General features: G+C 45.1%; 1 protein-coding gene across 1 annotated transcript in view; it reads left to right on the top strand.

Annotated features, from left to right (window-relative positions):
• ano2b (anoctamin 2b) overlaps positions 1 to 14,197 on the top strand; it is a gene marked incomplete at both ends in the record, with an annotated part of 96,458 nt that overhangs the window by 79,229 nt on the left and 3,032 nt on the right. Inside the window, 3 exons of the mRNA XM_079494764.1 lie at positions 1,975 to 2,127; positions 2,484 to 2,536; positions 5,964 to 6,142. Coding sequence (XP_079350890.1) covers positions 1,975 to 2,127; positions 2,484 to 2,536; positions 5,964 to 6,142 — 385 coding nt within the window. The remainder of the gene's footprint in view (positions 1 to 1,974; positions 2,128 to 2,483; positions 2,537 to 5,963; positions 6,143 to 14,197) is intronic.

Genomic DNA, 14,197 nt, shown 5'->3' with positions numbered 1-14,197 from the left:
GGATTAATAACTACACAGACGTCTCCCCCCGCGGCCGTTTAGTTCTCAGGAAGCCGCAGCAGTGAGTGCAGCGTCTTGTCACAATAACTGTGGCCGTCGTACAGCGCATGTTTTCATAACCGCTCAGAAAATATTCTGTACTACTACTGGGTGTGCCTGGCTGGCATTTACTGTGTATAATTTATGTGTGTGCATACTGTAGTATGCTTGAACCTTTAAGTCAATTCTCCTGCACTTATACAGTGTCACATGAAGCACATTTTGTAGATTTGACCAACACCAGTGACTTATCTACTACAGTATAAGGCCCTAATGCAGTTCCTCTCAAACTTTTTCATGACAAGAAGGACCCCCAAATTATTATGTGTTTGTCCACAGACCCCCACCTGAAAGTATTTTGCGTCAGGGACAAACTCATGGCCAGCGCGATGCGTTTTGAGCTTGTAGATCAGCTATTTTCAAATACATACTTTACTTTATTTGTTTATTTGGACAGGACAATGCATATTAATGGACGTCACATGGACGTAAATACACCGGACATAGCACAGTTGCTAATTTTAGACATAGGTTTCAATGATTTTGATGTTACTAGACCGGTGCCCGGCTGTAGAGCATCGATTCGGTAACGATGGAAGTTGGAGATCCATGCCCCACCCGGCTATGCAATACCCGTTGTGTAATACGGTGTCAGAGTACCCGTTCCACCCATCTGTCTGTGTCCCTTTTATGCCCATGTATGGTGATTTCTGGATCTGTCTGTCTGTGTCCCATATGGAGTTCTGTGTGTGTGTGAGCGACTCGACACCGGGCACTGCACTTACAGTTGGAGGCCATCGATATTGTCCTTTTCTTTTTGCTGAGGTTTGTGTGATCTGCGCAAAAGGACAGTTAACCCATTTTGGGCGGGAACCCCTTTTGGTGTTTTAAACATGTTATAATTTAGCTATTGAAAAATAGCAGATCTACAAGCTCATAGCGCGCCACCGAGTGGCGCGCTACGAGCTTGTAGGTCTGCTATTTTTGAAAAATCGTGAAAATATTTATTTCAGAAAACTGGAGGATTTAGAAGGATTTTTTAAAATTTTGAGGTCAGGCCTAAATGGGTCAAATGATAAGGGACAATATCGGTGGCACCCAACTGTATATCGTGTAGAAGTTTAGGCATAAGGGGTTTAGCGTGGACGAAAATAGAGCCCATAGTCCACATACAGTACAGTAGAGACATCACCGTGCTGTGATGTGAAGAGTACTCTCATAGATTAAGAGCTTCTCCAAGTCTTATCTAACTGAGCGGGAACAGAGGGCTCCATTCAGAGAGGACTGGCTGTGTTGCCTCTCTGCTTTAAGGCTCAAACAAACAACGCTCAGACGACCAAATGGGCCTCATTTAACCATTCTAGCTCATTGGAGAGCATACTCTTATACTTCCCGATAAGTGAGATCAGCCATGACATCGGTGACATCATCGGTGAAATCTTCACGGTGTCAGCACTTTTTTAAAAAGCGGGAATGTGTGTGTACGTGGACGTGAATGTGTGTGTACATGGACGTGAATGTGTGTGTACATGGACGTGAATGTGTGTGTACATGGACGTGAATGTGTGTGTACATGGACGTGAATGTGTGTGTACATGGACGTGAATGTGTGTGTACATGGACGGGGAGATGAAAGAGACATGTGTGTTCGTGGACACGCTGAACTCCGTTGCGTAAGATTCTTGGGGTTTTTTGGACGATAGGATAAATTGGCTCTGGGTGAATTGTTCCGGGGGAAATATGTCACTCTAGTCTAGACAATGCAGAGGAAGTCACTCGTTGAAAACAAATGCCATATCAGTTCTCATGTTTGCCTCATGACGGCAGGAATGTGTCATGTACTGTACTGTATGTATGCATGTGCATTTTAACTTTACTTGAGTACCGAAATTTCCGTTTTTTGTATACTTCTACTTTTTACTCCCATTTCTCTAGTCATCCAGTTCGGTTTCGTGTCTCTCTTCGTGGCCTCCTTCCCTCTGGCTCCGCTGTTCGCTCTGCTCAACAACGTCATCGAGATCCGTCTGGACGCCAAGAAATTCGTCACGGAGCTGCGGCGGCCCGTGGCCGTACGGGCCAAAGATATCGGTAGGCTGATCACCTGACGGGAAGACGAGCACGCACGCACGCACGCACGCACGCACGCACGCACGCACGCACGCACGCACGCACGCACACACACACACACACACACACACACACACACACACACACTTATTAGTATGATGTGTTATTCTTGTGAGGACATACACATTTATGACAGTGACTTTATGAATGCCATTTTCAACCCTAAACTTAAAGCCGAAAATAGGCTAATTGTGATTAGGCAATTATGTAACAATCTCTCTCTCTCTCTCTCTCTCTCCCTCTCCCTCTCCCTCTCCCTCCCTCTCTCTCTCTCTCTCTCTCTCTCTCTCTCTCTCTCTCTCTCTCTCCTTCTATAGGTATATGGTACAACATACTGAGCGGAATGGGGAAATTCTCTGTCATTATTAATGTAAGTATGAAGACAAGTGTGTTTTCTCTGTAATGTACGTATATCTCTGTGTAATGTAACTATGTGCTGGTGTTCAATCAATGTGTCCTCTCTGGGCTTTACAGGAGATTATTACTGTATGACGTCCACCGTGCACACACAGCGTACAGCGTAGGCGTTCTGTCAAACGCATCCACACGTGAACCGTGTGCACTTTGACTGACCCGCACAGCAGAATAAAGGGTCTTGCAATTAAGGCCCTTAATGCACACATTCCTCCCAGTGAGACCAATGCACGCACAACCGCATCCAGACATTCAACACAGTGCAATGGAGATGAATCCATTACACACAGCGGTGGTGCAGTTGGTGTGTCATGGATTACACGGCAGGCAGTGTCCAATATATAGTTGTGGGAATGCACCAATTACCTCTCAGAGGGCAGTATTATGCATGTCTTAAGTACCAGGTCTTATGACTTAACTTAAGACCTGGAGGTGTGGTCAACGCTGTTTGGCCACTCAGAATAGCCAAATGGCATTGATCACGCCTCCAGGTCTTAAGTTAAGTAATAAGACCTGGTACTTAAGACACGCATAATACTGCCCTCAGTGTCCAATAGAGCGTCGCAGTCCCTTTCTTCTTTCTAATTATTTGTTCGGCCCAAAATATAAGTATGCCTAAAATCATATTTAGAAAATGTTTCAGATGGGAAAAAAACAGAGATGTTTTGAATTGAATATTTAGGAAAAGTCATGGAAGGGTTGAGTCTCAAAGACTCAACTCAGTCTCAACCTTCTGAGAGCTGCAAAGATAATCAACTTAATAAAATCTCACTGGGTCAGAAAGACCTCACAGACTCTCTAGTGTTTTAAGTAAAACATTGGAGTACTTTTCCCATCACTGGTGGAAGCACAGCAGTTACCACCACGCACCTCTGTGTTCATTAGAGCAGTGGTTCCCAAAGTGGGGTCCAGGGACCCCCAGGGGTCCTTGAGGGAGTTCCAGGGGGTCCCCCAGCTAAATGATAGTTTGGAACCAAATGGACCATTATGGGTCTGTGACTCAGAGAGTGTACAAATGGAACCAAATGGGCCCTAACGGGTCCATTTCGTTCCATTTGTACATTCTCAGAGTTAAAATAATATTGATTTTACAATATAAAATGGGGATCCCAGAGATAGAAATGCCATTAAATGGGGGTCCGTAGACTAATGCATGTCAAACTGGGGGGTCCTTGAAACTAAACGGGTTGAGAATCACTGCTAGAGCCGTAAATAATCTTCTCTTATGGGGGGTCCCTGGCATATCCGTTCAAATGGGGGGGTCCGCGGGGCTAATTAGTGTCAATTTGGGGGTCCTTGGCATGAAAAAGTTTGGGAACCAGTGCATTAGAGGCCTTGGGAACGCACAGCTGACTTGTTACTGCCATCGTTGCTGCTAGGAGCCGAAAACAGCAATAAAGCAACGAGAGAACAAATAATCTATAACAACAACAACGCTGATCATCACTGACTCCGCCTGGGAGATGATAGAGGCAGAGATACTGTACAGGTCAAAGGTCAAACAACACCCCAGGGAACAACTCACCCTTAGCTCCGGGAACTGTTGATACACTGTTGAGCATATAATCCTCCTTTCATTAGGTCCGTACCGTCTGTTTGTGTGTGTGTGTCCGTTGAGTTCCTGTGTGTGTGTGTGTGTGTGTGTGTGTGTGTGTGTGTGTGTGTGTGTGTGTGTGTGTGTGTGTGTGTGTGTGTGTGTGTGTGTGTGTGTGTGTGTGTGTGTGTGTGTGTGTGTGTCCGTTGAGTTCCTCTGTGTGTGTGTGTGTGTGTGTGTGTCCGTTGAGTTCCTCTCTGTGTGTGTGTGTGTGTGTGTGTGTGTGTGTGTGTGTCCGTTGAGTTCCTCTCTGTGTGCGTATGTGTGTGTGTGTGTCCGTTGAGTTCCTCTTCATATAGTGTCCATACGCATGCGTGCGTGCCTGCGTGCAATGTGTACTGTATGCATGTGTGTGTGTGTGTGCGCATGCAAGTGCATTCCTGCGTGTACATGCGTGTGCGGCCTTCCAGATAATCCATGACAAACATTGATGTAATTTATCAAAAAGTCCATGAATCTGCGTGTGAGCTCGCGTTCTAATGTGTGGTGACCTTCTGAGTGGATGGGATGTCTGGAACACCAAAGACCTTCTGAATGGATGGGATGGGATGTCTGGAACACCAAAGAAGGACATACTCTATACATTTCTGCCAAATTTGGCGCTTTTATCATAAAATGAACGATTGGTCTAGTATCCTGACCTATGCCGCCCCGCTAGTATACTAGCCTGTTTCAAAGGAGTTTGCGGACGTTTTCTCTATGGAGAATCGTCTCATATAAGTGAGAATTGTGGTAAAAAAAATAAACAAACTGTCTTGGCGATATTGTCGCGGAGGTGTCTGTCTATAATACTGTATCGTTTGCGACAGTCAGTCAGCCATATTTGATGCGGTCTGTTTCTAGCGAAAATGTAACTAAATTCGGCAGCAGTAAGCGTTTCCTCACAGTCTGGCTGGTGTATCAGTGCATGTACAGTCAGTGTCTCTCTCTCTCTCTCTCTCTCTCTCTCTCTCTCTCCCCCCCTCAAGGCCTTCGTGATCTCCTTCACGTCAGACTTCATCCCACGGCTGGTGTATCAGTACATGTACAGTCAGTGTCTCTCTCTCTCTCTCTCTCTCTCCCAGGCCTTTGTCATCTCCTTCACGTCAGACTTCATCCCACGGCTGGTGTATCAGTACATGTACAGTCAGTGTCTCTCTCTCTCTCTCTCTCTCTCTCTCCCAGGCCTTTGTCATCAGGCCTTTGTCATCTCCTTCACGTCAGACTTCATCCCACGGCTGGTGTATCAGTACATGTACAGTCAGTGTCTCTCTCTCTCTCTCTCTCTCTCCCAGGCGTTTGTCATCTCCTTCACGTCAGACTTCATCCCACGGCTGGTGTATCAGTACATGTATAGTCAGTGTCTCTCTCTCTCTCTCTCTCTCTCTCTCTCTCTCTCTCTCTCTCTCTCTCTCTCCAGGCGTTTGTGATCTCCTTCACGTCAGACTTCATCCCACGGCTGGTGTATCAGTACATGTACAGTCAGTGTCTCTCTCTCTCTCTCTCTCTCTCTCTCCCAGGCGTTTGTCATCTCCTTCACGTCAGACTTCATCCCACGGCTGGTGTATCAGTACATGTACAGTCAGTGTCTCTCTCTCTCTCTCTCTCTCTCTCTCCCAGGCGTTTGTGATCTCCTTCACGTCAGACTTCATCCCACGGCTGGTGTATCAGTACATGTACAGTCAGTGTCTCTCTATCTCTCTCTCTCTCTCTCCCAGGCGTTTGTCATCTCCTTCACGTCAGACTTCATCCCACGGCTGGTGTATCAGTACATGTACAGTCAGTGTCTCTCTCTCTCTCTCTCTCCCAGGCGTTTGTCATCTCCTTCACGTCAGACTTCATCCCACGGCTGGTGTATCAGTACATGTACAGTGAGACGGGCAGCATGCACGGCTTCATCGACCACACCCTCTCCTACTTCAACGTGTCCAACTTCAAGCCGGGCACCGTGCCGCACTCCTACCAGCCTGGTGACATCACAGTATGCAGGTATGACATCACTCCTACCAGCCCGGTGACATCACAGTCTGCAGGTATGACATCACTCCTACCAGCCCGGTGACATCACAGTCTGCAGGTATGACATCACTCCTACCAGCCTGGTGACATCACAGTCTGCAGGTATGACATCACTCCTACCAGCCCGGTGACATCACAGTCTGCAGGTATGACATCACTCCTACCAGCCCGGTGACATCACATTCTGCAGGTATGACATCACTCCTACCAGCCCGGTGACATCACAGTCTGCAGGTATGACATCACTCCTACCTGCAGGTACTCTCACAAAACGAACCGCGAGGTTCCCGGTTCGATCCCGGTGCTCTCCCCCAGAGTTACTGTCGAAGTGTCACAAAATGTGATGAGGTCAGCACATTTGGCTGGCAAGGAGTGTTTTTCGTGCAAAACTAATGCTTGGAATGGGTTCAGAATCATGAAAACCCCCTAGTTTGACACGTCACATTACAGCATAATGTAAATATTGCCTTATATAGGATGTTAATGGTATGGTCACATAAAAAAAACACTCAATACCGACAGCCGGTCAGCAATATAGACAATATTTTAGGCCACTTAAAAAAAAACTATATTTCCCACTTTAAACAATAGAAACCTGTTGGCTGCCGGACATCCATCCATCTTCAACCGCTTATCCGTAGTCGGGTCGCGGGGGCAACAGCTCCACCAGAGAGCTTCAGACTTCCCTCTCCAGAGCAACATTAGTGACTTCCTCCTGGGGGATCCCGAGGCGTTCCAAGGCCAGTGAGTCCAACTGCGCCTTGATCTGCCCCGGGGTCTCCTCCCAGTGGGACGTGCATCAAGGACCTCCCTAGGGAGACGTTCAAGAGGCAACCTAACCAGATGCCCGAACCACCTAAGCTGGCTCCTTTCCAGGCAAAGAAGCAGCGACTCTACTCGTCTCTCTCGTGTGACTGAACTTCTCACCCTATCTCTAAGGGACCAGCCACCCGTCGAAGAAAACTCATTTCATTAAAATTACAGTTACTATATCGTTACATCCCTAGTAGTAATACATCAAATACATGCAACGTTATATTTTGGCTTCTTATCTCTCACTCAATCACCTCATCACACGCACGCACGCACGCACGCACGCACGCACGCACGCACGCACGCACGCACGCACGCACGCACAGAAAGCACATATAGGGAGTGTTTCTCCTTAGCCAGGCCCCCTGCGTTCAACACTGCACCACTGTCTGTATCTCCACAAACTATTTAGTGCTTTTCCTTCACATACCAGCGAGAGGCGAGCGACTCTGTTGTAACGTCAATAAAGCGGTTGCGAATGGCAAAAAGGTCACGGAGGATGCTCCCCGGCGCCTACGGTCAGTGGTGGAAAGTAACTAAGTACATTTAGAATACATTTAAGTACATTTCCACCACTGCCTACGGTTGGCCTATAGCAGGGGTGGGCGACTTTGTAGCTGGAGAGGGCCACTAAATGTCCACACTCACTCCAGAGGGCCACGTTGCATATTACTGTCGTAGCAAAAAAATGGCCGATCTACAAGCTCAAAATGCGTCACAGTGCGAGCTTGTAGATCTGCTATTTTTGCTATATTTTAATTTAAATCTTGAAAAGTAACATTTGATTTCATTTCAAATGCATTTAGTTATAGTTATGATGACTTTATGAACTAACTACATTGGACATAAAAAGACAGACTGAAGTAATTAAAGCGGGTCATGTTTGCAAATACATAATATATCAGTATTCTGATAAAAACCTGCAGCCACATTAAGTGTTGGTGGGTTGCCATAAGACTATGGAGGACAAAGACTGTGGTGGAATGTATCTAAGTACATTTACTTAAGTACAATGTTGAGGTATTTGTACTTTACTTGAGTATTTCCAATTTCCAGTACTTTCACCTCTACTCCACTTACATCTCAGAGGCAACTATTGTACTTTTATTCCACTACGTTTATTTGAAAAGAGAGAAAGAGAGAAATGAGAGCGTGTATTCAAGGGAAGTGATCGAGCACATGCAGTTCATCCATCCGTCTTTTTTTCCTTCTCTCTTTTATTTAATGAGCTCAGGTGTTAGGCTGAGACTAGTGTTCGCCGCGTCTGCACAATTAAAATCCTCAAATGAACGCGGAGCGTTTTACAACGTGAGAGGCTTGTAAAGCGGTCGTGCGTTGGCGCGGCTGTTTCATGTCGCGCGGCGCTCAATCTCCGAGCCGACAGAAACTTGGCCGTCGTCTCGAGACTATAGACGAGTCGACCCGAAGGATGGCCAGCGGAGGGACGTGATAGGCTGCAGTATGTGGCCAGGAAGTGTTTTCCGATAGGCCGTTTCCTCTCGCGGGGCCGTTCCTGTGTGATTGGGCTTTTTGTGTTTCTTTTGGCATGTGGTTTCTCTCCGTCTGTGGCTCTGTGCACAGTGCAGCAGCTCATTAAGGTGTAACCTCTGGATGGGTTCAGTTCAGTACACATCACTTCAGTGGAACCCATTTGATTGTTATGCTCCCAGTTCGTCTTGATACTCTTAATGTGTTAAAGGGCCACTTCACCCCTTTTGCAACCAGAGCTTTTTTTTTACCCATTTACACCGTACGACGTGTGGGAACGTCATAACTAATACAACCGACAGGTGTACACACGTCCTAACGCATTTTCATTGAAACGAGAGAAAAATATTCTGAATTTTTTTGTGAGTTGGCCTCTCCTTCTGATAGATAGACAGTAAATTGGACTAGATGTCACACTGTGCAATGGCATGATGTAAAATCGTGAATAATAATTAGGCTACATCTTGATAAAAAAATGATAAAGAAGAATGTCTTGACCCGGTCTTGACTTGGCAGAAGAGGACAATGTGGGTTGCCAATTCTCCATATGTTCAGTATAGGCTCAGTTTTTACTTAAGTAAAAGTATCAATACTATATAGAAATGTACTCTGTTACATGTAAATGTCCAGACTTCAAAAATGTACTTTAATGTACTCTGCTAAAAGTACTCATTATGCAGGATGTCCCATTTAAAGTTTTCAAATATCTAAAAGCTCTTGTGAAAACATTAGATCTATACAAGCTCACAATGCATCGCAGTAAAAGTATTGGGAATTTTCAATTGGATATACTCAAGTAAAGTACAAATACCTAGTACAAGTACAAGTACAGCACTAAACTAAATGTACTTAGATACTTCCCACCACTGCATATGGAGCTGATGAAAAAGCTCTGTACATCAGGAAATGATTGATTGATTCATCTTACTGAAACCCACATGAAACCCATGAAACTGCTGCAGATATTTTTCCAGTACAAAGGTAACAGTTTCTGACCTTGCCTTTATTTGCACGCGTTGTGTAGTGTTGCCAACTACCCAAAATTATCTATCTAAGCAAAATGATGGATGCACAGAGAAAGATAAAATCTCATTGTATATACAGTGTCAGTTTATTTTCTATATTATATTAATTAACAGTTATACCGCCATTGGCCGAGATCTACGTCAAACATGGAATGATACAGCATCGTCACACAATCCAACATACGTTCACAACATCCAGTCAAAAGTTTTAGCTCTTCAAAATAAGAGCTGAACAGGGAAAAATGCTGGCGTGAATTATATCATAATTTGTCAATAATATGCTTGCGCTGTAAGTGTTAACAAGCTGTAATATACTATAGAGCGTCGCAGTCCCGCACCCTTTCCGAACGACGAGCGGCCCGGAAGAGAATATCCCATTCATTTTCCCCATAGACGTTTCAGAAAGTATTTATTTAAAGACCTTTAAGACGCGGACGAAGCCACCTTGGATGGTGACAAATCATGACAATAAACACAATGTTTTGGGGCCGAACAAATAATTAGAAAGAAGAAGAAGTGTTGTACCCTGCCCTTTTTTTTCTTCTTTCTAATTATTTGTTCGTCCCAAAACATATGGGAAAGATGAATGGGAAATTCTCTTCCGGCCCCTCGTCGGGGGCGGGACTGCGGCGCTCTATACATGATAGGGCATTCACTTCTAGTCATTTTTACTAGTTGCCTAGTTTACTAGTCGACTAGTCGACTAGTTGTTTAACTACCTATTATGTAAAAAATAAATAAAAAAATTACAAAAATTAACTTTTTTTTTTTTTTAAATAAATATTTGTACATTGAAAAACTGTGTACATGGTGACTATAACTATAATCTACCTGATCTTGAGGCCTACAAAATCGGGAAAAAAATTGTTTTTTCTTATCAACTAGTCAACTAGTACCAACAAGGTCGACTAGTGGATTTACTAGTCGACTAGTAAACTAGTCGACTAGTTGCTTAATGCCCTAATACATGATAATAATTTGAACTTGTAAGATGTGTGTTATTGATTGATCCTCAAACATCAGGAGCAAAGTGTGACCCTTCATCGGTTCAATAATGCACTGGTTCCCAAGCAGTGGGTCGGGACACCTGTGTGGGTCACGGACACATCTTTATGGGTTCCTACATTTGTTTGTTTCTACATTTTGTTTTTAATTATTATTATTTCAAAACACAGATTTCCTTTTGCCTGATGTAGCCTATGCTAAAATGTGGTTTGAGACTAGGGCAGATTCACACTATGGTCCCGGTTGCACACTCACTCGGGCCCACTTGGCAGATGTAGTGGTTAGTGTGAATGCTGCGTATCGTTCCCGGGAGCGGATCACCCAAACCGTTCCCAGGACCGCGTGGAGGTATAGTCTCGGGACTGTGTGTGTGTGTGTGTGTGTGTGTGTGTGTGTGTGTGTGTGTGTGTGTGTGTGTGTGTGTGTGTGTGTGTGTGTGTGTGTGTGTGTGTGTGTGTGTGTGTGTGTGTGTGTGTGTGTGTGTGTGTGTGTGTGTGTGTGTGTGTGTGTGTGTGTGTGTGTGTGTGTTATTGGTGCGTGCGTGCGTGCATCTGTTTTAGGATGGGAATTATGTGACCCTTGTTTGTTTGTGAATTTTGTGACTGGTTCCCATGAGGCACAATATTGGCAACAAGAAATTTCACACGCACGCACGCACACACACACACACACACACACACACACACACACACACACACACACACACACACACACACACACACACACACACACACACACACACGTACACACACTTCCATCCATGCCACACCACTCTAGCATAAAAGCATGACCACACAGCATGGATACACGGAATACAGTCTATAAACAGTTTAAAATGTAGGCCTTTAGTGGACACTCTTATCCAGAGACATCTTGAAGTGTGAATCAGGGAGAGCAGTTTAAGCCTAACTCTGTGTGTGTGTGTGTGTGTGTGTGTGTGTGTGTGTGTGTGTGTGTGTGTGTGTGCGTGTGTGCGTGCGTGCGTGCGTGCGTGCGTGCGTGCGTGCCTGCCTGCCTGCCTGCCTGCCTGCCTGCCTGCCTGCCTGCCTGCCTGCCTGCCTGCCTGCCTGCCTGCGTGCGTGCCTGCGTGCCTGCGTGCGTGCGTGCGTGCGTGCGTGCGTGCGCATGCCTGCGTGCGGCGACACATTGTGAGCTTGTAGATTGTAGATGGGCTATTTTCAAATGTAGCCTAAAGTTTTCAATTTTGTAGCCTAATAATAGGCTACAAAGTAAATAGCAACTATAAAGCTGTCAAATAATTTGTAGTGGAATAAAACTACAATATTTACCTCTAAGATGTAGCGGAGTAGAAGTATAGTAAGTATAGCCTTGCCGAGCCATGAGGCCCATAGGGCAGGAGCCTAGCTCCTGTTTCTGTAGCGTGAGGCAGTTTGATGTACAAGTACACCCCTTGGACATGACGCTAGTATGTCGCAGGGACTTACCCCCAATCCAACCCTTGATGCTGAGTGTCAAGCAGGGAGGCATTGGGTCCCATTTTTACAGTCTTTGGTATGACCCCGGCCGGGGATTGAACCCCGGCCTCCCAGTCTCAGGGCGGACACTCTAACCACAAGGCCACTGAGCTAATAGTGCAGTAGAAGTGTTGTACAAGTATTGGAAATGGGAAATACTCCAGTAAAGTACAAATACCTCACAGTACTTACGTAAATGCACTTTGTTACTTTACACCACTGGAAAACAGAGAAGGCAAGAAGCAAGCGGTTTGTTGCCAATAAAAAAAGACAGAGAATAGAGTGCACTTGTACGTGAGTGCAAGTATGAAAGCATCAGTCAAACCGGAGACTAAGGGAAGATGGATATGGCAACTTTGTAGACAAAACAAAAACAAGAAATTAACATGAGGCAAGGAGAGAGAGAGAGAGAGAGAGAGAGAGAGAGAGAGAGAGAGAGAGAGAGAGAGAGAGAGAGAGAGAGAGAGAGAGAGAGAGAGAGAGAGAGAGAGAGCATCCTAAAGTATTGGTGAGAGAGAGAAAGGATGGATGGGAGAGCAAACTCTCTCACAGAACATTCCTCACACATGACTGTATATGGACATGGAATAAGACACCATGCACGCACGCACGCACGCACGCACGCACGCACGCACACGCGCGCACACGCACGCACGCACGCACGCACGCACGCACGCACGCACGCACGCACGCACGCACACTCCTTATCTCTTGCTGGCTCTCTCAAATCATCCGCTGTCACTCAAGTACTTGGTGAGCGGTCAAGAATTATCAGATGCCAAATCAGTTAGGCCTCTTAATCTATTTTTACATGAGAAGAATTTTTGCTTATCTAAGTGGATGTAATGAGCTTATGCTCTAGTCTTGTTATGGTTCATAGCTTCAGCCCTGCTGGCTCCCCTTGTCAGCTTAGCACATTTTTGTCGCCCCATTTATACGGTCAGACGGTCAGTCCAGGACGTATCGCATTGAAAGGGGACTCGACGCCATTCAGTTTCAGAACACATCACTGAATGCTGTATGCTGCCGTTTGGTTGGTTCTCATTGACATCTCGCAGGCTGCATCATTGGTATATTTTCGTCTATAAAAGCCATTCTTTCTTGGTGATCTGTCTCCTTACATTTCCTCCAAATTCAATTTGGTTATTAAACGGTCTAAATCTCAGATCAAATGCCTGGCTACGGTGTGTAGTTCCAGCATTCAAATCTGAGGGGGGTAAAAAATGCACCGCTTTCTTTGGCCCTCCGTCATGGAACAACCTGCAGTCCAGAATAAAATTGGCCTCGAAAGTTTCTTTGAGAAGTTTCAAGGGGATCATCTTTCATGCCCATATATGGAGATTTCTAAGCTTTGATGACTAAAACTAAGACTAAAATATATTGACAATTTCGTCAACAAATAAAACTAAAATGTTAGGAATAGGAAGGGACTAGTGGACAAGAGATCCAGTATAAGTCATTTTACATTTGGTTGCATGCTGAAAATAGCCAAAGCTCACAACGCGTCGCGCTGCTATGCACCAAATGCACCTTTGCATGCAAGACCCAAAATGTTGTATTCATTATTGTGTTCTGTAACAATAATATGCCCCATGATGCAGCATAGCATATGCTTCAGTTAAACTCTTAATTACAGTGGGCTCGCTCAGCTATGCTGCTGCTCTTATATTGAGTCTTTCTGTCTCCAAATTGAGTTAATGATGGTGTGCTTTGCATGGTGTATATAGCCTATTGTATACTGTACATGTCTTAACCCATTTATTGTATTGTATTGTCCTGTATGTATTGTCTTGAATGTATGCATTGACCTGAGCAAAACAATTTTCCCTTGTGGATAATAAAGACATCTAATCTAATCTAATTTAGACCTGAGGAGGTTTCTATACAAATGTCTTCTAAATCCTGACAGTTTTCTGAAAAATGTTTCTATGTCAGTGGTTCAGTCAGGACAACTCAAGAATGGATGGAATATATATTTATTGAATATAAGATGAGCAATATATTTATTATGGTTTGGCGATGTATTGGATCTGCTTTTTAGGTACTCAGATCAAGCGCATCAGTCCCGACCATAGGGACTCTGAATCCCCCGTACCTAAACAGTAGCTCCAAAACGACAGGTGGTAGCTGGGGTGGAGGTGGGTGAGCAGCAGGTTTGTATACAGCAGCGCACTGATACGCAGCAGCAAGGAAGGAAGCAGGAGGAGAAATGCAAACCT

This window comes from Electrona antarctica, assembly GCF_951216825.1.
Source record: "Electrona antarctica genome assembly, chromosome: 23".
Taxonomy (NCBI): domain Eukaryota; kingdom Metazoa; phylum Chordata; class Actinopteri; order Myctophiformes; family Myctophidae; genus Electrona; species Electrona antarctica.
This window is presented reverse-complemented; position numbering and strand designations above follow the sequence as displayed.